The 25,532-nt window shown below is 39.9% G+C and overlaps 1 protein-coding gene across 1 annotated transcript; it reads left to right on the top strand.

The window, feature by feature from the left end:
- Positions 1-225: 225 nt before the first annotated feature.
- On the top strand, positions 226-24,925 carry LOC125231725 (lipid droplet-regulating VLDL assembly factor AUP1-like). The gene is made up of 9 exons (XM_048137274.1): positions 226-398; positions 533-699; positions 7,826-7,938; positions 9,934-10,007; positions 12,399-12,532; positions 14,185-14,351; positions 21,089-21,245; positions 21,993-22,141; positions 22,508-24,925. Exons 1-9 carry the CDS (start codon positions 361-363, stop codon positions 22,631-22,633), a joined length of 1,125 nt encoding a protein of 374 aa, XP_047993231.1. The 5' UTR covers positions 226-360; the 3' UTR covers positions 22,634-24,925.
- The last annotated feature ends 607 nt before the right edge of the window (positions 24,926-25,532 follow it).

Genomic DNA, 25,532 nt, shown 5'->3' with positions numbered 1-25,532 from the left:
GTAATATTTCTACAATCATTGCAAGCAAAAGTATTATGTGCAATCGAAATAATCGCAGATAAATATACCTACAGAGAAACCTAAGGATCCAAATGAAAATCTTAATTAATACTTTTATTACGCGGGCGAAGCCGCGGGTAAAAGCTAGTAAGCATATAAACCGGTAATATTTTTCGTTTTGGTTCTGCACTAGAAATGTCATTTTTTTAAGAAAACACATCAATAGCTAATGGTCCATATTGTACAATACATCACGTACACGATTTTTTGAAGAGAAATTCGAAATTATTAACTTTCATTCATTAAACAAAGTAGTGTAAGCTTTAGTAATCGACAGTTTATGATCTCAATTTTAAAATCATGGCTTTAACTGCGGAGAGGCTTAGAAACAACGAAAGGTACTGACCATTACGTTCGTTCTACTTATGAATGATATTGAGGGAAAGTTTGCAATAAAATTGGCTATTGATCTTACGTGCTATATTTACAGTGCCCAATTAAACAACAGAGTGATAAGAGTGTTTATTTTCAGGTTTTCTGGGGAGAACGTTACGCAATTTCTCCTTTTTTTGCCATTAGGACTATGCCTGTTTGTGGTTCGGACAATTTTGGCTTTAATCTTATGGGTGGCTTCGATAATATTGCCGAACAAATCGACGGTCAGGCAGATGCTTTCTACCCTCGCATGTTGGACATTCGGTGAGTAAACATTGCTATTGCACAAACAAGTTACTGTAAACAACAAATTGTCTTCTATTTCGCGAGTCGCATAGGTTTCGTACCACCTCGGGTTTAAATGAGGATTTCCTGTTTATTAAAATATCGTAGTGTTAGTGACATCAAAGAAACAGGTAGTATGGCCCTGTACATATTCAGATCATGTTTTTTCAGTAACATGAACTTATGTTACTCTAGTGCTTTCGACAATGTTGATATTTTAATCTAATCACTAGATATTAATCATTTTAATAATATGAATATCAGTATGAAAGAGGGATTATATGTATTAAACTTCTTTTAGATTATTAAAGTTCTTTTAGACATATTCTAAAAGAAAGAAATTGTCACTACTTTGAAAAAAACTTAAATCTTCTTCTGTCAATGAAAAGAAAAATGTAATAAGTATGTATGCAATGCATATAGATTTACTGCGTTTTAACTTTGAGAAGCAGTGTGACATACAAGATTTTTTCAAAGTAGTGGCAAAATACATTTTGTAATGAATATGAAAGTTCTTACTACTCTAAACATAATCTCAGAAAATAAAAAATATTTGTGGTTGGTAAAACCATACCCAAATAAATAGTCATGAGAAAGAAACAGATTTGACTAAGTATTTAATCTTGATATTATTGTATTAGCACTTCTTGTTTCCGTTGAGTTTTAGTGTTAACACTTTATCAATATTGTAACATGATAAATATAGTTATACTTATATAACCTGCTTTCTGAAGCTTATCTTTATTTATGTAAGATGAACTGTGAAGTTCTTATAAATAGAATAATTATCAGAATAAATACACAGTGTAATTTGTTTATTTGTTACTATTACATACATACATACAATCACGCCTGTTTCCCAGAGGGGTAGGCAGAGATCACGGATTTCCATTTACTACGATCCTGACAATCCACTTTCGCTTCACACACTTTCATAACATTTCTCATACACGCTCATCGGTTTCGAGTACTTCTGACCTGGCCTTTTTGCAAATTGCTTGTTACTATTGTACTAGGAAATTATTGATATTTATGCATGACAAATGTAGCCAAATATTTGTCTGCACCTCATTATACATAATAACCTAACCACAAAATTAAAATTTTGAAAAAACCCCGACTGCGACATAGTAGACCGATTTTCATGAAACATGGCTAAGAACACTCCCTCCAGCTTTCAGACAAAAAAAACTAAATCTAAATCGGTTCATCCGTTCGGGAGCTACGATGCCACAGACAGACACACAGACAGACAGACAGACAGACAAACAAACAGACAGACAGACAGACACGTCAAACTTATAACACCCCGTCGTTTTTGCGTCGGGGGTTAAAATGTAGGATTTGGAAGTAACTCAAACCTTTCAGGTGTTTCGGGTGTCCATGGTCAGCAGTGATTGCTTACCATCAGGCAAGCTGTCTGCTTGTTTGGCTCCTATCACATAAAAAACGTCATAGGTGAACCTTAGGTCTTTGCAATACAATTTATAGGATTCAGTGAACAGAGCGGTCTATACTGCTATGACTTTTTATAAAAAGATGTAAGATTTCCTGACTATTTGAGCCAACTAATTTGCATTGAATGAATTGCGGCAAACATTGACCCCGTACATGCTCAACACATTGTTTCCAACTTGTTTTTCTTGTCACATCTTTTGCGCTACTTTGAGATAATTTTTGTGAATGTGACAATTAAGCATTACTTGATGTTCACCTTCACTGATGGTGGGTAATGACAATGACTCATTACAGTATTTTAACTAATAACTAAATAAAACTGTTGTCTGTTAATTTACTAATGCATGCATACTAATATTATAAATGGGAAAGTGTGTGAGTCTGTTTCACGGCAAAATGGAGAGACGAATTGACGTGATTTTTTAAGCGGAGTTAGTTGAAGGGATGGAAAGTGACATAGGCTACCTTTTGTCTCTTTCTAACGCGAGCGAAGCCGCGGGCAAAAGCTAGTTAAGTAATAAAATATGCCTTGAAACATTGGTATTACGTAAATAAAGGTGTGGCATGTGCATTTGTACAATTCATAAAGTGAATAATTTCATATGTGGTTGAACAGCAACACAAAAATATATAAAAACTAACTGTATTTTTATGAGTTTAAGCGATTTACGTCATTTTTTAAATGTTTGACGTAAGGGGATTCCCATAACACTCTGCAAAAATATTTTTAAATAATTATCTATGACATCATTTGAATACATGAATTTGAGTAAGATCTGAAATACTAAATATGAAAAATAGGTACTTAGATTCACTTGCCGATGGGCCGTGTAGCAGTAACGAATCGCTACAAAAATCGCTATTAGGTTCATCTTTACTTCCTAGTAGTAACTATAAGAAGTAAAGTTGGATTAGTAATTAGTATGCAAGATTGCATACGAGTTAGTTGTACCTATACTCGAAAAATTGGGACCGGTATTGCTATGACGGAGTACGCCAGTATAGCCGCGGAAGCTGAAGTCGCCGATTGGAAACCATCCTCACTATTAGTTAGTTTATGAAAGAAAGATACTAAAGATAGAATAGCCTTAAGTTTTAGCACAGATACATTTTAGAACTAAAGCTAAATCACACAGAAATATTAAAAGTTGTGTTAACCCTTAAATGCATGACCTTGACAAAGATTTATTCAAATTCGAATTTTGGCATGCTGTCAATAGAGTCAAAAATGCATGATGCATATATACATCACTATGCATTTAAGGGTTAAAGGACCCAGTGACTAGAAATAAAAGTAGTGCTAAAGGACTAAGTGTCTATTAGAAAAGAGAAAACAACTACAAAATCAAGTTGAAGAAGAGAAGAAAAAAGGAAATGTGGCATTTTTAAAATATGATAAGCTGATAGTGAAAAAACCAAATAGTAACAATAACACAAGAGACAAGAGGAAAAGAGAAGAGTCAGGATCACCAGAAGCAGCAAACCAAAAGAAAATAACTACAACGGACCTACCTAAACCCGCAGGACCCTCAAGAGACATCATAAAACCTAACATCTTACAATTTTTGGAACGAGGGCGAGCTAACTCTACAGCAGAAAGCGCAAAAAACTAACCGATAACCTACACAAAATAAATTTCAAACCTTCATCCAAAATAACAACATATGCGCACACCAGGAACGGAAAAGAAACACAGGTGACAACTTTATCTAAAGAAACAGTGAGGAAAAGAACTTGGAAACAAAAAGAAACTAATACCAATACTACAGATACAAGAACAACTAGTAAAAACATCCAAAAGTCACCTAACACTGTCGTGAAAACAACCTTAAATAAAATAACAAAAACAAAGCACACCCCAACCCGGTTGGTCACCGTGGGGGAAGATGACCACACCCTCCCAACAAATAACCCATCTAATAAAATCAATATAGCCACTTTAAATACATTGTCTCTAAGAACTTCTGAAAAACTATTGGAACTAGAAACAGCGTTGACAAATATCAAATGGGACATACTCGGCATAAGCGAAGTAAGACGATTAGGAAATCAGATTGAAGAACATGAGAACTACATCCTCTATTATATAGGCGAAACTAAAGGGCACCATGGAGTGGGATTTATGGTAAAAAACCGGCCAAGTGCGAGTCGGGCTCGCGCACAAAGGGTTCCGTAGCAGCAAATATAATAAACTTATTATGTCAATTTATACACCTGCCAAAATTACAGTTAAATCAACCTATCTCAAAAACTATAAGAGATACTTTGATCAAACCAAAAATCGTTGAAAGAGTTAATTAGCATGCATCACCTCTATTTTTTTTAGAATTTTATACCCCGTAGTTATAAAAATAGAGGGGGGGGGACATACTTTTTACGACTTTGAGAGCTGATATCTCAAAAACCGTTCACTTTAAGAAAAATGTTTTTTAGAAAACTTTATATCATTTTAAAAGACCTTTCCATTGATACCCCACACGGGTATGTACATCGAAAAAAAAATTTTCATCCCTCAGTTACATGTATGGGGGGCCCCACCCCCAATTCTTTTTTTTACTATTTAGTGTCATAATTTTGTAGCGGTTCATACAACACATATTCCCATCAAATTTCATCACTGTAGTACTTATAGTTTCCGAGTAAATCGGCTGTGACAGACGGACAGACGGACAGACGGACAGACGGACAGACGGACAGACGGACATGACGAAACTATAAGGGTTCCGTTTTTGCCATTTTGGCTACGGAACCCTAAAAAGCACCTAAAGAAACAAATCATAGAGTTCAAAGGCATATCAGAAAGGATTGCTGTACTAAATATAGACCTACAAGGACATAAAAACCTGTGGACTGTTATACAAATCTATGCACCAACAGAAGGAGCACCGGAAGCAAAAAAAGATGAGTTCTACAGACAGCTTTCATCTACACTAGAGACCGCTCACGAAAACATCATTGTCATGGGAGACTTCAATGGAAAAATAGGAATGAAAAGTAATGTTTTACTTTTCATTCCTATTTTTCCATTAACAACAAAACGCAAACAAGCACCAACAGAGAAAATGCAGTCATCGGCAAATTCAGCACAGGAGAAAGGAACGACAATGGGAAACGCTTGATAGATTTAGCCTTTACATACAATCTTAAAGTAATGAACACCTTCTTTAAAAAGAAACATAGCAGGAAATGGACCTGGATATCACCTAATGGCCATATAAGAAACGAAATAGACTATATTCTGACTAACAAACCAATATTTATCAAAGATGTAGACACAGTAAACCAACTTAACTTCAATACAAACCACCGAATGATAAGAGGCAAGCTATATATGAAGCAACCTAAAGCAAGTAGAAAACATATAATGAGAGCAACAAACAGTAGACCAATACACCTGCCACTCCCGAAGAACCTATTGACATCTCTACATACCAACCTCAAAACATTTAAAATGGAAGATACAGTGCAGAATAAATACGACACATTGGAGAGAGAATTAAAAGCCATATCTAGCAAAGTCAACAACTCAAAAATTCATAAAGATAAGGTTGGAGATGAAGCACGGGCTCTGATGGAAATTAGAAGGAATCTCATAACCAATAGAGGTGAAAATAGGAAAAAAATAGCAGATTTAAGTAAACAGATAAACACCAAAATCAGAAAACATATGGAAAGAACCAGACTACAGGCAATACAATACCATATTGAGAAAACAGGAGGAACGAAGAAAGCATTGAAAGAACTAAGAGATAAAACTGAATGGATACCCAACCTAAAAGATATAACAACAGCAAATAAAGTGTTTAGTCGACCAATGATAATAGACACAGCAACAGGATTTTACCAAAACCTATACAACGATACAGACGTCACAAATGACCTTCTAGAATACAAAGAAGATGATGAAGAAATCCCAAATATCCTTGAAAGTGAAGTAAGACATGCAATCCTAACACAAAAGACGGGGAAAGCCCCAGGGGATGACAAAATTTCTAATGAAATAATAAAAGGCTGTATAGACGAGATACTAGGAACAACAACAGGACTATTCAATGACATTTTAAAAGAGGAAGTCATACCGGAACAATGGAAAACCTCCACAATAATATTACTTCACAAAAAAGGAGATAAAAGCCTAGTCAACAACTACAGACCTATCAGCTTAATAACAAACATGTACAAAATATTTTCCAAAGTTATCCTGAACCGGATTAGCAAAGAACTAGAGGCAAATCAACCTAAGGAGCAAGCGGGTTTCCGAAGTGGATTCTCAACAGTCGACCATATACATACAATCAAACAAATAATAGAAAAACATATGGAGTACAATAAAATCTTTTATCTTGCTTTCATAGACTACAATAAAGCATTCGACTCTTTGAAACATAAATACATATGGGAAGCATTGCAAGAACAAAACATACAAACAAAATACATAAGAATATTACAACTAATATACCAGAATTCCACAGCTATAATACGGACAGAAAGAGACGGCAAAGTATTCAGTGTGAAAAAAGGAGTGAAACAGGGAGATCCTTTGTCACCGAAACTTTTCTCCGCAGTTCTAGAATATGTATTTAGGAAGCTTAACTGGGAGTCCCTTGGGATCGACATAAATGGAGCAAAGCTATCAAATCTAAGGTTTGCTGACGATATTATTCTACTTAGCGACAACCCACAAGACCTAAACATAATGTTACAACAACTAGCTGATGTCAGTAAAGAAGTTGGATTAACAATGAACACCGAAAAAACAAAAATAATGACGAACAGTGGAAAAGAAGAGATACTCATAGACAACAACCTCATTGAATATGTAGAACAATACACATATCTCGGGCAAGTAATATCACCTCAAAATTTGATGCAACAAGAAGTAGACACTAGAATCGGGAACTCATGGAAAAGATATTGGTCACTACGAGAAATCATGAAAAACAACCAAATACCTACAAACTAAGCAAATACTAGTCCAAAGTCTTTAACACATGTATCCTTCCCTGTCTCACGTATGGATGCCAAACTTGGGCCCTAACGGACAAGGAAAGGCGAGCTCTCCAAGTTTGCCAAAATAGCATGGAAAGAAGCATGTTGCATATAAAACTTAAAGATAGAATAAAGTTGGATACCATTAGAAAAAGAACAAAGATAACTGACGTAAATCAGACAATGAAGCGACTAAAATGGAAATGGACTGGCCACATGCTCCGAGATAAAAGAGAAAAATGGTCTAAGGACATAACATCATGGTACCCAAGAGATGGCAAAAGGAAGGATGGCGGACAAAAAATGAGATGGGAAAATGAATTCAGAAAGGTAGTTGGAGCCTTGTGGAGAAGACAAGCTCTAGACAGAGAAACATGGAGAAATATGGGAGAGGCCTATGCCAAAGGCAACCAGACTAAACGTCTGCGGAGAAAGGCTAGCAGTAAGCAGTAAGTAAGTAAGTAAGTGTCTATCGGTTTGCCAGATGGCAGCAGCTTGTAATATATTTGGTGGTGTCCTGCTGTCACTTTTACGTCTAGCTGACGGGCCGCTACCCGTCTGGGGACCTGATAATCAGACATGGGCATTTTGCTGCACTGATTTTCAGAAAGACCCCTTGTATGACATCTATGTGCTTAAATAAAGTGGTTGTTTGCAGGAGTGTACGTGAAGGTCAAAGGGCAGCGTGACGCCCGCTGCAGTATGCTGGTGGCCAACTATGCGTCCTGCCTGGATTCGTTGGCCGCGGCACATGCCCTAGGAACTATCAGTGTGAGTACACATATGAATACCAAACTATATTTTTAAAGTCACATACAGGTCGAACGCGATTTTTACATTTCCGGTGACACTTTGCTGGGACGTCAGTCTTCCGCGACCACGGCCAGTGCAACCTGGTCAAAACGTTTGGAAAAATGGTAAAATAATGTTAATTAATCGCGTTCGACCTGTATTTGACTTTAAATATGTGTACAAAGCGCAAGAACTTAAAGTGTAATACCAAACTATGTCGCTATCAGAAACAAATCTCTAGTCCCTCTGCAAACATATCGACGCGAAATCAGCTGTATTAGCCGACCAAAAATCGCTCGTTATAGCATGAACATGCGTACGGATGTGTCCAGCGACCACGATTCCGAGTCGATATGTTTGAGGAGACTCTAGGGGAAAACTGATGGCGGTAGATATGCACATGAGCAAGGCTCGCCAACATCCTTTATGGAGTTCTTGTTCACGAGACATGTTCACGCTGCCACCATGAAAAAAGAACTACTTATATGAACAATGAGCGTGGCTTTCCCATAGTACGCTGGCGACGAGAGACGGCTTTAGGCTTTGTTATCTGCTATACCTACGAGTATTTCATTAACCTAGAATTGTATGTAACCTCGATAGTCTGCAATGTAATTAAGATCGCATGCGCCGTCTGAGTCTGAATTCTTACTATCTATGAAACTATTTTCCTCGACCGGCGGACAGGAATAGTTACCCTGCCCTGCAATTTATTTACATTTAACCTACTGCAATTATTTAATTGATAAGGGTGACGAGATTTAGACAAAAATACCGATAAAATATCGCAGTTCTTCAAATGGTTTTCCCCTTAGTGCCCTTAAAAAAAGGTGGCGATAATATTTAAAATACTCATCCCGCGACTCTGTTCGTTTATGTATCAGACTTCAAAGTGCTCATGGTTCTTTTAGACAGGAAGGATTCTCTTATTTAAAGTTACGTCCAACTATTGATATTGTAATGTATGGCTTTGTTTTGTAACACATATTGTAATGCGTTATCGCTTACGTCATAATGAATGCAATACGGAACCTAACTAATCTAACAACAGTCAAAGAGGATCGAGTATTTTAGAGAGTTACTGTCGAAGTAAAATGTGTAATCACAGTGCATAGACTGCCATCTCTCGACACAAGCTTAAAACTTTTGAACCTCAGTTTTGACAATTTGGTCCATATTCTTAGCTGTATATGTGTTAAAATGTCAAATATTAATATTAGCGCCATCTAGCTGAGCGTACCCCAAACGTGTAATGCCATCTAGGCCACCGTACCTTTTTCTGTATGGTACTGAGGTAAGTTTTTAGGGTTCCGTAGTCAACTAGGAACCCTTATAGTTTCGCCATGTCTGTCCGTCCGTCCGTCCGTCCGTCCGTCCGTCCGTCCGTCCGTCCGTCCGTCCGTCCGTCCGTGGATAATCTCAGTAACCGTAAGCACTAGAAAGCTGAAATTTGGTACCAATATGTATATCAATCACGCCAACAAGGTGCAAAAATAAAAAATGGAAAAACATGTTTTATTAGGGTACCCCCCCTACATGTAAAGTGGGGGCTGATATTTTTTTTCATTCCAACCCCAACGTGTGATATATTGTTGGATAGGTATTTAAAAATGAATAAGGGTTTACTAAGATCGTTTTTTGATAATATTAATATTTTCGGAAATAATCGCTCCTTAAGGAAAAAAAAGTGCGTCCCCCCCCCTCTAACTTTTGAACCATATGTTTAAAAAATATGAAAAAAATCACAAAAGTAGAACTTTATAAAGACTTTCTAGGAAAATTGTTTTGAACTTGATAGGTTCAGTAGTTTTTGAGAAAAACTACGGAACCCTACACTGAGCGTGGCCCGACACGCTTTTTTCCTTAGACTTTATCTGTCTATACGGAGTTATAAATGTCTTTGCAACAGTTAATATATATCATAAGGAAATTAACCGTATTTAAATATATTAACATCGAGTATTATTGTTGCAGCTACGGAAGTGGAAGGTGCCGCCATTTTTTGCGTCAACGCTAGGCATCAGAAACGCAGCCCAGTTTGTTAGAAAGTAAGTAGGTACATAAATAATAACTTAACCACAAAATTAAAATTTTGAAAAAACCCCCGACCGCGACATAGTGGACCTATTTTCATGAAACATGGCTAAGAAGTAAGAACATACTCGGATTTCAAACAAAAAAAAACTAAATCTAAATCGGTTTATCTGTTCGGGAGCTACGATGCCACAGACTAGTGATATGCAAGAAACTTTCCAAAAAAATCTTAAATTTCGTGATAAATTCACGAAAGTTTCACGAAAAATAAAGGGAATTTAAATTTATGAAACGGAAAGTTTCCATCCATACAATTGTCCATACAACGAATGGAAAGTTTCCGAAGTTTTCCTGTGTGAAAATCCGTCGGCACATCAATACCACAGACAGACAGACACGTCAAACTTATAACACTCTGTCGTTTTTGCGTCGGGGGTTAAAAGTTCAAATGGTAGTCCAGCAGAGCATATGGAACTGCTTAAGTTTCAGTGCCATTCTTGGCAATTAAAGGATTGAAAAAAAATCAAATAATTAAATATTACAGTGACAGGTTGCCAGCCGCCCCATCTTCCGCAACACAATGGGATCCCACTATCTACTTCTACAATTAAATAAAAAAAGTCGGTAGTATAAACAGGAGAATGAAAAGTCACGTGTTAGTGACGGTATGTTTGATCATTTTCGTGCTGACAGTATTGGTGACAAAATTCTTACTTAAGTTTTAACACGATTTGCATTTTTAGAGCATAATACAATTACGGGAACGGCAGTTTTGAGGCCTTTCTCTATTGATTTCATGAATTCGAAAGCTGATTGACAACTTTCGCTTAGACAGCAAACATAGCAAATATCGCAAACAGAGAATATTAGAAATAGGCTAGTTGCCTATACTTAAAATAAAATATTTTAGCACGAAATAAAAAGCTAAAAATATGAATGTTATACATAATTTGAAAATTGGCAATTTCAGTTTGAAGACGTGACGTCACTCCTCAGTATTTCATTCATTCTTTATTTGTTGAAAGATTCTTAAAAATAGCATAAGGCTAGGCAGGCAGGAGAAACTACCAAAAATTGCGAAAATAGCGTTAAAAATCGCCAATTTTCAGTATTTTAGCGGCTATTTTGGCGAATGTACTGAAACTAGACAAACTTTAGCGATTCTTGACGATATTTTCGCAACTTTTTGTAGTTTCTCATAATGATATGTATCAATAACATATACTAAACATAATACTGCCGAAATTTTTTTTTATCTGAAAGTTGAATTTTTAGGTTTGTATGAGATTTTCAAAATTTCAACCCTAATGCGGAGGCAGAAGATGTTGATTTAAAAAGCTGAAAATTTGCACAAAGGCTTCATAGACTAAGGGGCATTGATTGATAACTATTAGGTTTGCTAATTCCAGAAAAGTGTTTTTTCGCTCCACCCTACTATATATGCCTATTTAGCACAAAAGCTAAAAATATGAATGATACATTTGAAAATTGGCAATTTCATTTTAAGACAACCACATGAATTCATTCTTTATTTGTTAAAGATTATTAAAAATAGCATAAGGCAGGCAAGAAGAATAAGGCATTTTTGAAATGTTTGCACAAAATTTAAGTGCAGCTCATAGTCTAAAGACCTTTTTTCTTTAATCTTGTAATAATAATTGCTATCCTATCCAGTTCTCGGGACCATGGGGTCCCGGACTTTTGGGAGGCGTGCTGTAGGGCGATTCAATAGCGCAAGTAGTTTCTCATAATGATATGTATCCTTTAACTGACGAAATTTAATCTAAATGAAATGTATGATTTTCAAAACACTAACCGGCGATTAAAAATCCCTGTCCGCACTATAGTAATGCACCTTCAGGACAAGGGGCATTGATTGATAACGGCTAATTAGTGTAGCTCCACCCTACTATATATTGCACAAAAGCTAAAAAATGAATGATACATTTGAAAATTGGCTATTAGGAATTCATTCTTTATTTGTTAAAGATTATTAAAAATAGCATAAGGCAGGCAAGAAGAATAAGGCATTTTTGAAACGTTTGCACAAAATTTAAGCACGGCTCATAGTCTAATGACCTTTTTTCTTTTATCTTATAATAATAATTGCTAACTGACTATTATTATTTTTGTCAACAATATGCCAGGACTAGTTATTTCGGTCACATTTCAAGTCGCCCGCCAGTAAGCCTGGAGAGAGGCAAAGTTGAAAGCACAAGACCTCAGGCACCTCCTCCTAATAGGTGGTGTGTTCAAATTACTGCACCCATGCGATTAAAATTGCGCGAGGCCATGCGCTTGGCGAGGAACAGACGCCTATGGAGGGACCTAGTCTTCAACACAGTGACATGATGTCACTATCCTCAGCATTGAGGGAACGACTGAAGAAGATGCTTATTTTACAGAGAACACTTCGGGGACTGCACGAGCGCGCCGCTACTCGTACAGCCGGAGGGCGGGCCGGCGAACGGCCGCGGGCTGCTCCGGTTCGCCGACTGGCCTTTCCCGGTCGCTCAGCGCGTGCAGCCAGTCGCCATTGGTATGTAACTGTCTATACTGTCACACAAAGCTTAGGATTTAGTGTCACGCGGACTCAATTTGTAAGCTATTAAAATTATACATACATACATACATACATACAATCACGCCTGTATCTCATAAAGGGGTAGGCAGAGCACATGAAACTACTAAAGCTTCAGGGCCACTCTTGGCAAATAAGGGGTTAAAAGAAAACGAAACTGTGGCATTGCAGTAACAGGTTGCCAGGCTCTCACCTACACCACAATTTAACCCATATCCCATAGTCGCCTTCTACGACACCCACGGGAAGAAAGGGGTGGTGAAATTCTTGACCCACACAGGCAAAATTATTTAATTGTTAAATCTGTTTACGCTGGAAGAATCATTTTTGTGATAATCAACGTCACTTCATAACGCACGTTACCAATACCTATCTTTGTCACAAGGAGGTACCCTATACAGAGGGCGGCCGTCGATGGTTGCGATATTCCCTACTTTGTACATTGCATTGCATCAAAAGTAGCAAAAGAAATAACGCACCAAAAGTATGTAACATTTTGATTTCTTGAATAAGTTATGAAATGAAATGAAAGCATTTATTTCGGACAACAATACATCCATATTATGTTAGTAATAACTTAAAAACTAAACTAAATATACGTTAGTAGAAAGTATAGCTACAATTGGACTGAAGATGCAAGGACATCCAGTGCGTGAGGATAGGGCTGTCCACCCTCTCAGCAATCACCTTCAGGACAGTGTTGGTACTGCCTCGCACGCGCTCGCACAGAGACGCCACCCGCTTCCGCATCACGGCGTGGAAGCCGTCCGTCCTCCGGGCTGCGAACATTCCTGACGCACTGCAGCGCCAGGGCAGGCCCAATATCCCCCTGAAGGCGTTATTGTACTGGACGCGCAGAGCACTGTAGGCTTTTTTAGTGTAATCACTCCACAGGTTGCACGTGTATAAAGTTTGGCAGTATGTTTTAAACAAAGTTATTTTTACCTCTGTAGAACAACGTGCAAACCTGCGAGAGAGCATATTACACCTTACCGACAGCGTAACTAAAATAATTTCCCTATCTTTTAAAAATACCTTCTCTATATTAGAGAGTGGTAGTAACTTCTCGATCGTTATGTAATCAGCCACTTTAGTTGCTGACTACAACCAGTCGCCTTCGCAGAATATTACTTACTTTTGCTTGTACTGTTGATACCTAGTATCGAGTAGTGGTACCTACTTATAATTTACGCTACTTGACGCGTGATTGTCGCTAGATGTCACTACAAATAACCCGCATTTACTAATGTATGCAGTTACAACTCGTCCCTAACTTATTCCTCTATGGCCAATTTTATTGGCCATGCCATAAATATAAGCAAATTACATACAAACATACATACAATCACGCCTGTATCCCATAAAGGGGTAGGCAGAGCACATGAAACTACTAAAGCTTCAGGGCCACTCTTGGCAAGTAAGGGGTTGAAAGAAAATGAAACTGTGACATTGCAGTGACAGTTTGCCAGCCTCTCGCCTACGCCACAATTTAACCCATATCCCACAGTCGCCTTCTACGACACCCACGGGAAGAAAGGGGGTGGTGAAATTCTTAACCCGTCACCACACAGGCAAAAGCAAATTAAACTAACGATATCTCTTTATTGCAGAGGTTGAAAGAGTATTCACAGCAGTGACAGTGCACACTGGTCACGACGGGTTCCCGTGGCGCGACGCGCTATGGTTCCTACTCGCCCCGGTCACGGTGTACAAACTGACCCTCCTGCCGACCTGCGAAGTCACCGAGGCGGCCACAGTTATCGCTGAACACTTGCAGGTCTGTAACAATAGTAGTGCTGTCTCTGTCACTCTTGTTCCTACTCGCCCCGTTCACAGTGTGCAAACTGACCCTACTGCCGACCTGAGAAGTCACTGAGGCGGCCACAGTCATCGCTGAACACTTGCAGGTGTGTGACAATAATAGTGCTGTCTCTGTCACTCTTTTTCCTACTCGCCCCGGTCATAGTGTACAAATTGACCCTCCTGTCGACCTGCGAAGTCACCGAGGCGGCCACAGTCATCGCTGAACACTTGCAGGTTGTAACAATAATAGTGCTGTCTCTGTCACTCTTGTTCCTACTCGCCCCTTTCACAGTGTACAAATTGACCCTCCTGCCGACCTGCGAAGTCACCGAGGCGGCCACAGTCATCGCTGAACACTTGCAGGTTGTAACAATAATAGTGCTGTCTCTGTCACTCTTGTCCGTCCCATATCAATACTTCCTGTACTAAGTAAAGTCTTTGAGAAGCTAATGTTAAATGATCTACTGGGACACTTCAACAGACATAGATTACTTACAAGCAAACAGTTCGGTTTCACAAGGGGCCGTTCCACGACCGATGCTGCTTCGGTACTCATTAAACATATATATAATTTTTGGGAAAATTCTTGTGATGCAATTGGCATATTTTGTGATCTTTCAAAAGCCTTTGATTGTGTGGATCATGGAACGCTCATTTTGAAATTAGAACACTATGGTTTGTCTATAAATGCCCTAAACTTTATGTCTTCTTACCTTAGCAATAGAACACAAACAGTAGTTGTTAACAAAACTCGCTCTAGCGGGACTGTAGTCCAATTAGGAGTGCCACAAGGCTCAATTTTAGGTCCATTCCTGTTTTTGGTTTATATAAATGATTTGCCATGTATAGTGAAAAACTTTTGTGAAATAGTACTTTTTGCTGATGATACATCACTGCTTTTTAATGTTGACCGAAAATCTACGGATTACAATGTAATTAATAGCACGTTAGCTGATGTACTGCAGTGGTTTACTGTCAACAATTTACTTCTTAATTCTAAGAAAACCAAATGTATTCGATTTTCTCTGCCGAATGTTAAACCAATCGATACAAAAATACTTTTGAATGATGAATGCTTAGAGATGGTAGATACAACACTGTTTCTTGGTTTAACATTGGACAAAAATCTACAATGGAGTCCTCATATAAAGAAACTAGCAAGCAAATTAAGTTCAGCCGCATACGCCGTTAGGAGAATCAGGCAACTGACTAATGTTGAGACAGCTCGCCTAGTGTATCATAGTTATTTTCACAGTGTAATGTCATACGGTATTCTGGTTTGGGGCAAAGCAGCTGACATACAGACTATCTTTGTATTACAAAAGAGAGCCATTCGTTCTATTTACAACTTAGGAACACGTGAATCAGTAAGAGAACTCTTCAAAGAAATTAATATCTTAACTGTAGCTTCCCAATACATTTATGATAGTATAATTTATGTTGTTAAGAATTTAGACTGTTTCACTAAGAATTCTGATATCCATAATTATAACACTAGAAACAAAAATAAGCTTGCCATAAAGAAGTTTCGTGTCCGTAAAGTACAGAAGTCATTTGTTGGGCAATGCATTCATTTTTATAATAAGTTACCTGACACTGCTTTGAGATTACCCCTCCCAGCTCTTAAGAACTACTTAAAAAAATCATTGATGTTAAAGGCTTATTACAGAGTCGAGGACTATTTGACAGACAAACATGCATGGCCCGAACCAGAAACTACAAAAAACGAATAGCAATTAAAATAATTGTATTATGTATAGAGGACACAGTTCAGATAAGAAAGCACATCAAATATTTTATATTTTATGTTGTGTAGGTAAATTACATATTTAATGATATTGAGATTCATATTATCTTTTTCTTCTATGACAATTTGATATGTTTTCTCTGAAGAAGAACGACGTATTATTAAGCAATAATATAATTTATTGAAATTGATTTCCATAGAGTACCTAGTCTGTTCATATTCTTTGATGAATACTTTTGCATGTTAAATTGTATGTTGTTATTTAATGCATGTTAATTATAAGATGTAATGTTTTGAAAAGAAGTTGCCCGCCGAGTTTCTTGCCGGTCCCATAGTGGATACCCCCCTCCCAACTGAGGGGGGACTGAAATCTTCTCGAGGCTGAGGCGTAGGGTTAGAGCCGGCGTAGCTTTATTTGACGTTCATATGCGCATTGTAATATGCCTACTTGAAAAATAAATATTTCATTTTCATTTTCATTTTCATTTTCCGAGACTAAAGTAGGAAGTGTTATCCGCGTATTAAAAGTTTCGCGCGAGAATATAAGCGGTAACGTAGGTAAGTTGCTCCGCCGGGGACCACGTGCTCCGGGGACCACGTGCTTCGCGACCGCGGGCTGCGCGACCTGCGGGCTGCGGCGGCGGCGGCGGCGGCGGAGGGCGCGGTGAAGGAATACCGCGCTCCAAGGAGGTTTGAATTTCTCCGACGAATGGGTGAGCAGCTTCATATTATTTTAGAAAGAACATGTTCGGTTTCCGATTCGGTGCGGAGGACGGCGGACACGTGTCGGCGCCGAAACTTACTGTAGCGCTGCGATAGCGCCACTGACCGCGGCAGTGTTGTCCGCCGCGTCGGCGCCGCCGAAGTTGCGTAGAAGTTGCTTCCTCGTTAACGACCTCTGCGGTGCCGCCGAACAACGTTGTGGCCGCCGCATAGGCGTCGCGTGCGACGCTGTAAGTATGTCTGCTGCTGCCCCGACGCGAGCGCCGCGCCGTTAGTGATCAGTCGTCAATACGCAGGCTACCAGCGCGGCCACCTTCTGCCCCCGCCACAACGCCGCGAGCCTGCTGAAGCTGTCCACCAGTATCGCTGGCCGCCACGCTTATGCTGGCGCCTCGATGGTGATGCAGAGCGTTCGTCTGCCGTGACAACGCCGCGATCCTGCTGAAGCTGTCCACCAGTATCGCTGGCCGCCACGCTTATGCTGGCGCCTCGATGGTGATGCAGAGCGTGCGTCTGCCTTGACAACGCCGCGAGCCTGCTGAAGCTGTCCACCAGTATCGCTGGCCGCCACGCTTATGCTGGCGCCTCGATGGTGATGCAGAGCGTGCGTCTGCCCTGACAACGCCGCGATCCTGCTGTAGCTGTCCACCAGTATCGCTGGCCGCCACGCTTATGCTGGCGCCTCGATGGTGATGCAGCGAGCTCATCTGCCGTGACAACGCCGCGATCCTGCTGAAGCTGTCCACCAGTATCGCTGGCCACCAGTATCGCTGGCCGCCACGCTTATGCTGGCGCCTCGATGGTGATGCAGCGCGCTCATCTGCCGTGACAACGCCGCGATCCTGCTGAAGCTGTCCACCAGTATCGCTAGCCGCCACGCTTATGCTGGCGCCTCGATGGTGATGTAGAGCGTTCATCTGCCGTGACAACGCCGCGACCCTGCCGAAGCTGTCCACCAGTATTGCTGGCCGCCACGCTTATGCTGGCGCCTCAGTGGTGATGCGGAGCGTAATACTGTTAACCGCTGCACAGGCGTCGCAATCCTTCTGCTGCGTCTGCCGTGACAACGCCGCAAGCTACTTGAAGTTTTCCACCGGTGTCGTCGGCCGCCACGCTGATGCTGGCGCCTTGATGTCGCCTCGATCGCACGAGGTAAGATTGCAGACGCGGCGACCTTCACCGCGCCACCGAGCGCAATGTCTCTGTCGATGCTGTTCACCGATGTAGCTGACTGCCACGCTGGCGCCGGTGCCTACCGCGCTGACGGCGGCGACCTCGAGAGGGCCACCGAGCACGATACTGCGTGACGCGACAGGGGCATCGAAGACGCCTTTCGAGCTGACGACGGCCGTCTCAATCTCACCGCCGAACGTAACACCATCTGCTGCAGTGACAAGCTGGTAAGATTGCTGATGTGCTCCCTTGGTGTCGCTGGCCGCCACGCCGACGTCGGCGGCTGCCGTCGCGCCTAAGATGTCACGCTCACCGCGAACACTGTCTTCCGCTACAATGGTGCCACGACCACGACTATCCAGGCTCCGTCTGCTACGGTATCGTTGCAGACTCTGTTGCTGACCAGGCTGATACTACCCTCCAATGTGACGCCGGGCACCGCTATCAGCTGACATCCCGTACACTATGGTATCCACTCCTCTCTTTCCAGTTCCCGTGAAGTACTTTGACAGTATTTACACTCTATTTTGACCGTCGCCGAAGTGAGAACAGATAAATTCTAAAGATGCTACGTCCTAACGTGGCTTGGCCACCCATAGTTGAACGAGGTAAGACGTCAATAACCGGACGAGGAGCCGCACTGCTGCGAGGGTGTCCTGACGATGTTCGCGAGCTATCTAATCGGAGAGGCGCCTCGCGAGACGACCCTGTGATTCCTGTACATCGCTCATTGTGTAGGTCAAAGACATCGTAAAGGTTTGCGAAAAAAAAAAAAAAAAATCTCTTTCAGAATGTCCAGATCTGAATTCGAGCCAGCGTCCTGCATCCCGAGCGTGCGTCTGTTTACACCAAAACCGATCGGTAATCTGGCCGCGGGGGTTCCAAGTACACGAGGATTTCCCGGAGGTTTGTGGCGCCCCCTGTCCATTCGAGAGATGAACTTGTTCGCCGAGCCCTTAATAAACAAATTGGGAAAAATAAACCCGCTTCGCCTTAGTGAACTTGAAATTCCAGCTCAAAGCGAAAGGGGCCAGGAACTCAGGAGGACTTCAGTAGTTATCATCTGGCTCGACTATACTGAATTAATAGTGCTTGATTCGATCGTAGAACCTGATTTCATCAATTTCACAACTTTCGTAGTCTACAGAGGAAGGTTGCACCGCTGCAGTTTCCAGCATTACCTCGTACAGCTGCCGATAGCTGTAGGCCAATCGCTCCTGTTTTGTTTGCATCTGCAGCCCGATAAGACCTTCAATAATCGTAACATTGTACGAAGTAAAGCTCTTCCGATGGAAAATAATCTTCAACAGGCGGTGGCGCTGGCGACTGAAGTGACATGCAGCCGGATTAAGGTTTGCATAGCACTATATGCTATGCACAGTTCGATTGTATGTTATGTTATGCTGTACGATGGCAGGACTACATCTCTTCTGTTACGAGTAACTACGACAGTAACTGCTGACTCCAACAGACTGTCGTATGAGGTCAGTATGCACCCCCTGGGAGCCAAGTGACCTTCGGTGACCTCGCCTTCTTCTGCTTCGCCCGTCATCGTACCTCTTCGTCTGCGAGAGCCCTGCATTACGCCGTACAACGGTACGTATTAATCCTCCGCCACACATAAAGCGCATTCCGCTTCGCTAACGCTACGCTATCAGCGCGCTGAATGCGCGCGCATTCCGCTCGCGTCCCGCGCGCATTGCGCTCGCAATCCGCGCTCGTTAGTTCCCGCTAGCGCCCACTGGGCGCAACGCCAGCGTTTGTGCGGTGCACCGCCATTATTGCGCTCCGCCTACGCTCTCAAAGCGTGCATGTGTGGCGGTGTTTTAATTCACCCCTTGACCTGCTACCACGACGTGTTCAGCAACCACCAGCGATGCGACACGGACGTCACCTCTCAGTCTACGCTGTCGACCTTCATTGCACGAAGTAGAAATCCGTCGCATCGGGTTTTGAATTAGGTAATGGATTACCCTAAGAGTCAATGACTGACTTGAAGAAATCGACTGATACCTCCGTCCAGTGTAGTAGCAATCGACAGCGCTCGTACTTTTCATCTTGTAGGCTAGTTTTACCGAGCGATCAGTATCCTCAAATGCCCTCACTAAAAAGAGTTCAGAGTTCAGGAGTCTCGCTTGCAACCGCGCTCGCTTGACGCGAAATAGTCTGATCGAAAATACCAGTACCTATTGTAACAAATAGCCCTTGGGCGCGTGAGTGATGACCTTTTTCTGTGTTTGATATGGACGTAAGACGTTGGATTTTAAATAGTCATATCAAAGCTAATACTTATTGATTTTGATAATTTTTACGAAGGGTTGACAAAAGCAGTATCAATTACGTTACCCTGCTACAGTACAGATAGTTACACTACTTTTACAGTTAATTTCCACACTTTGTGTCTGAAATTGGGTTTATAACCTGATAAAATAACGTGTCTGTTAATAATAATAGTGTATCTCGGGCAAGGGCAACATCCGCTCGGTGTACCCCTTACATTTCATTAAAGTGTCGAAAGGGCCTCTACGCGTTGGCTTCGGCCCCGCGCACGCCTCCCAAAGGTCCGGAACACCATTGTTCCGTGATGGGAAAGACATAGTGTATCTAAAGTTTTTGTATCTTGTTCAAGTCAGCCTCGCCTACATCTTTTTTTGGTTTTGATCTGCGATGTATAATAATGTCATTTCTCTAACTATTCGCTGACTAAAGCTAAACGTCATCACGAAAATCTCTTTAGGCGTTTCTGGCACCGAGTTATTCGCGTATTATGTCTACATTGAAAGATTGTTAGTCATTTTTCAAAGTTAAAAGGCAACAACTGCATTTTTTTATTCAATACTATTACTAATACATTGACTTTATGTATTTGTGCCGTTCTCAATCAAAAGGTCTGACTAGTAATTCCTAGTTATACGTAGAGTTCGCCCTTATAAATTTCGAGTTTTTACTCGGTAACGCCACAGCAACAAGTGTCTCATTTCAATAAAATTTTAATTTAGGTATAACTTTTCGCTATTTCATTACAGTGCGTAAGTATTCAGGGTCTTAACAAGTTGAATTTGTTACAGATAGAAGCGACAGACATCGAATACTCAGCATTGTGCAGGTCTGCTGCACCGCGGAGTCCCGCCGCGACCGGTCCTTCTCGAGAGCTACTGCGGCGCGCGCAGCAAGTCAAAGAAGTCCTACCGAGGGTGCCACTTAGGGATATTATGAGGGATCTTGGTAATTATTGTATATCTCAAACTAGTGAGGCTCATTTGTCATGAATATGATTTGTATCTCGCACGCATATGCTACGCGTCGCTCGAGAGTATCGGCTATATTTATTTAAAAAAAAAAGTATTATAGGACATTCTTACACAGATTGATTGAGTCCTACGGTAAGCTCATGAAGGCTTGTGTTGCAGGTACAGTCAAGTGCAAAAATACGTATCGATTTTATCCGCTCAAAAATATGTACCGAGACCTTATTCCGCCGACATAAAGTGCTATGGGACATATTTTTGATAAGTTGTACGCACCCATATTTTTACACTTGACTGTACTCGGACAACGATAGATATATTATATAAGTACAAATACTTATATACATAGAAAACATCCATGACTCGGGAACAAATATCTGTGTTCATCACACAAATAAATGCCCTTACCGGGATTCGAACCCGGGACCGCGGCATCTATTAACTTCTTTTCGCACACGACAAGACGCGTCGCCGACGCATTTCATATCAGGTGCACGATGCTGTCCCGCTGGTCGCACACCACTCCTGGTAGATGGGCCTATGACTTACAATGATGCAAGTTTTACGAACCGTATTAGACTCCGTAGAGGCCGTAGATCTATCTCTAACATTTGAAATACTAGGCTAAAATTGTGTGTAACTATGATGAATCCTGGATAATACGATATGTCAGGGTGGTTATAACCGATTTCCACAAATTCTGAAACATTGATTGAATTTTCAGCCATCACTCGCAGTGTGGACGTGACAGTGACGAACTTCCTAGAAGGGGTGACTCCCTACACGCCCGAGCCCGCGCCCGCGCAGGGCTCCGGCGCTGCACCGCCGCAGGCCGGGCCCTCCGCGCCGAGATACGTGACTCCGCCTGTCCAGGTGAGGAGCGATTACATTTTTAGAACCTTAGTTGATGCCTATGTTATATGTTTAGGTCACCTGAGCCAACGAATCTCGAAAAATTGAATAGGAGAGTCTATAGAGACCGTCTGACCGAGCGGAACCGCGAGGCGTCTCCTGCGTGGCGAATAACAAATTCCTAGTGTAACGAAAGATCAGCGCCGGAAGTCGCCGACCATATCCTGAAATTCCCGTTTTATTTCTATATTGTCTGAATAATTTTATTTTTTGTATCTCACGAACGAATATTTTCCATTCCGTTATAATAACTCGGTTGAAGCGACACAAATTTTCTTCGCTGTTATTTCGATTTTTTAAAAGACAATAAGTATCTTGCTTTTTCAGGCGCCCTTCCCAAAGAACGCAAAGGAGCGCCAACTCAGCTTCCAAGAGCGGAAAGCGCAGATGATCGCCGAAGCGCGCCAGAGGTATATAGAGAAGCATGGCCTCAATCTCTCCATGGTCGGCTAACGATTATATTTGTTTCTATATATTTTGTCATATAATTTTAGTTAAGACGTTCTATCAGTGTATAACCCTTTTGAGAATGCTAAGAAGTCGATATTGTAAATTATTAAAGCTACGTCTTGGGCTGTTTTTGTTATATTGTCTTTTATTTCATTTCTGTCAGATTTTGATAAAAATTGATACATCAGTATTGTGTTTAGAGTTCAATATAAGCTCAAATTCGCCGATCTTCCACTGAATTACACAAAGGACAGAATTTACATACATTTTTTGTGTATTTAATGCATATTCCGATTATTCTGAACAGAAAGAGGAGCTTTCCTAACCGACCATATTCATCAAAATCTGACATAAAAGTAAAATTTATAAAAAATAGCCGTATTGTACGACCGAAAATCGGCTTCGCAACATTTTCAGAATAGTATTTACAAGTGATACGGTAGAATGCTCTTAGGTCGATTGACTTTTTGCCGTCTCTCACAAGAAAATAATGCTTTAAACAATCAATAAAAGACACTAAAGAGGTATTAGAAAAAGTTAATTGACCACAATATATTATTTGACCGCTGTCACTTATACGTGACTGGACGAAGTGTTAACAAATCACTATATCCCTCAATTTGATATCATAATTTATCCAAATATTTTTTGTTCTCATTTTTAATAAGGAAAACCGTTGACTGATCACAATTTAAACTTTTCTTTACTTAGTTCTTATAATATTGTGATAATTTAGGCGTTTATTCTCGTAATGGGTGAAACACCAATGTATGTAAGATTTAAATTCCCAAGTAGTATGGCATAGCGTTCATAGGTTTAATACGAGAAAATGAAAAATGGCAGATTTATCCGTAAATTAAATTATTAAGTAACAATTTTGTTATGAAAGCCACCATTACGCAATTTTTTACCTTTTAACCACATTGAGCGCTAAACCATTTTCTTCAACGCGGTTAAAAGGTTAGATTTAACAACTACAATTTCATTATTTTTAGATTGTCATTGCTGTTATCGCCTACTGTATAATAGTGATATTTTTTTGCTATTTATAAGAAATTTTATGTAAATTTAGGACTAAGTTTTGGTTCCTTATAATCCTTATATTGTGTTCTTCATTTGATTGAAATATCTAGTTTCATTTGCCTCGCATGAGAATTAAAATGAAATTACATCTAGCTATTATATTCCTAATACAGTCAATGTCATTAACATGTATTAAGTTTAACCTTAAACCTATTATTTAAAGTTTTCATGTTGATAGACTTGAATGTAAAAAAATGCTTCCGTCTCTGAATGAAAAGCATTAAATATTGTTCAAATTTATATTAGAAATGTCTTAAACACTCTCTATTCAAGAGATTAAATTGAAATTAAATTAGATGAACGAAGGATACTATGTCTGCATTTTACGTAATTCGACCATACTTTTGTTGAAATAAGGTGGAAAATTTTTACGTCAAATGGAGTCGTATTATCCACGTGATTGTACTGTACCTTGATTTACATGAGTTATATTAATAAATAGGATATTTCCTACTGTTTGTCTTAATCGGTATCCCAGTTTATTTCCACTGACATAAGACGACGACTCAAGTCAATAGCCAACCGTCGTTCGCTTGTAAATTCCGACCAGAGATCTGTAAAATTTTCAGGAAAGTAATCTTATGTTAACCGTATTCAAGTTACAAACGGAGTAATGTAAAGATTGACACGCGATTGCTGTATGCTCCATGTGCAAGCAGGATATTATCAGGCATTATTTATATGGTTACTTTCCCTTTTGACCACTTGTCCTCTATACGTGACAGAATTAATTTTGTAGTCAATAGCGGTTAAGTTTACCCTTTGAACGCCATCATCAGGATGTAGGTTGATATTAGGCTCTAGCTTAGCGCGCTGTTTAATGTCATTGACGGCCAAAGGGTTAAAACTGTAAATTTAGGCTGTAAAGTATTTTCGGCTCATTAATAAAATTAATCAAATAGATACAGTGTTTCAGTGATATATTCAGTGTTTTTTATCAAATGAACGTAGTCGTGTTTAGTAATAATTCAAACACAATAAATATTTTTGTGAGATAAATGTTAGCTTTAGTAACATGTGCCTAAAATGCTAAAATATTCACTGGCGTACCTACTGGTGAAGAGGCTGTAGAGATAAGTAAGTAAATTAGATTTATATTCAAAATTATTGGCAGTGATCTCACTTTTATACTTCCATTTTGTAAATAAATAGTATAAAGTGAAAATATCCGTCAGTCACAGCGTAAAAAATATGACGATAATGAGCAAAACTTATCATAAATTCAAACGGTGAGATTCGAACTTCTAGATAATGTTAAATAACGTCAAATTTAATATATAGCTGTACATAGCTATCCCTTTGGGGTGAAAAGCCTCTGCGCCGCTGTTGTCGTCCGCGCCACCGTCGACCCGACCACTTCACTTTAACATCTAAAACGGGCTCACTGTAATGGTGTAATGAATATGATCGTTTCTAGTCTATTCAATTCTTCGTTTCCATAAAGCATAGAGCTTTATGGAAACGAAGAATTGAATAGACTAGAAAATATTAAATAGAAAACACTGCCGAAAATATGAGATATTTTAGACTGTCAATGTTGTAGCCGTTGAGATTAAAAAAAATATAAATCAAATAAATGTTATTTATCGATTGTACTTGGCTTATTTTTATCAAATATTTGTGACATTATTCTTTTGTAACTGGACGCTATTCAATATTATAGGGGAATTTTTGCTCTTAATACAAATAAAACGAAATATGAAATTTCAATAAAAGGTTTTTTACATACTCGAAAAAAATCACAGTAAAGTAAATAATTATGTAAATCCATAAAAATATGAGTAAAAAACCTATACCATAAACCACTTGTAAAAATCTG

Source organism: Leguminivora glycinivorella, chromosome 12 (assembly GCF_023078275.1).
Source record: "Leguminivora glycinivorella isolate SPB_JAAS2020 chromosome 12, LegGlyc_1.1, whole genome shotgun sequence".
NCBI lineage: Eukaryota > Metazoa > Arthropoda > Insecta > Lepidoptera > Tortricidae > Leguminivora > Leguminivora glycinivorella.
The sequence above is the reverse complement of the archived record's forward strand: the minus strand, read 5'-3'. Positions and strand labels throughout refer to the sequence as shown.

Coding starts and splice junctions, on each gene's coding strand:
- LOC125231725 (XM_048137274.1), top strand. CDS start 361: ATGGCTTTAACTGCGGAGAGGCTTAGAAACAACGAAAG. Junction 10,008..12,398: donor GCAGCCCAGTTTGTTAGAAA/GTAAGTAGGTAC, acceptor CTTATTTTACAG/AGAACACTTCGGGGACTGCA. Junction 12,533..14,184: donor CGTGCAGCCAGTCGCCATTG/GTATGTAACTGT, acceptor TCTTTATTGCAG/AGGTTGAAAGAGTATTCACA.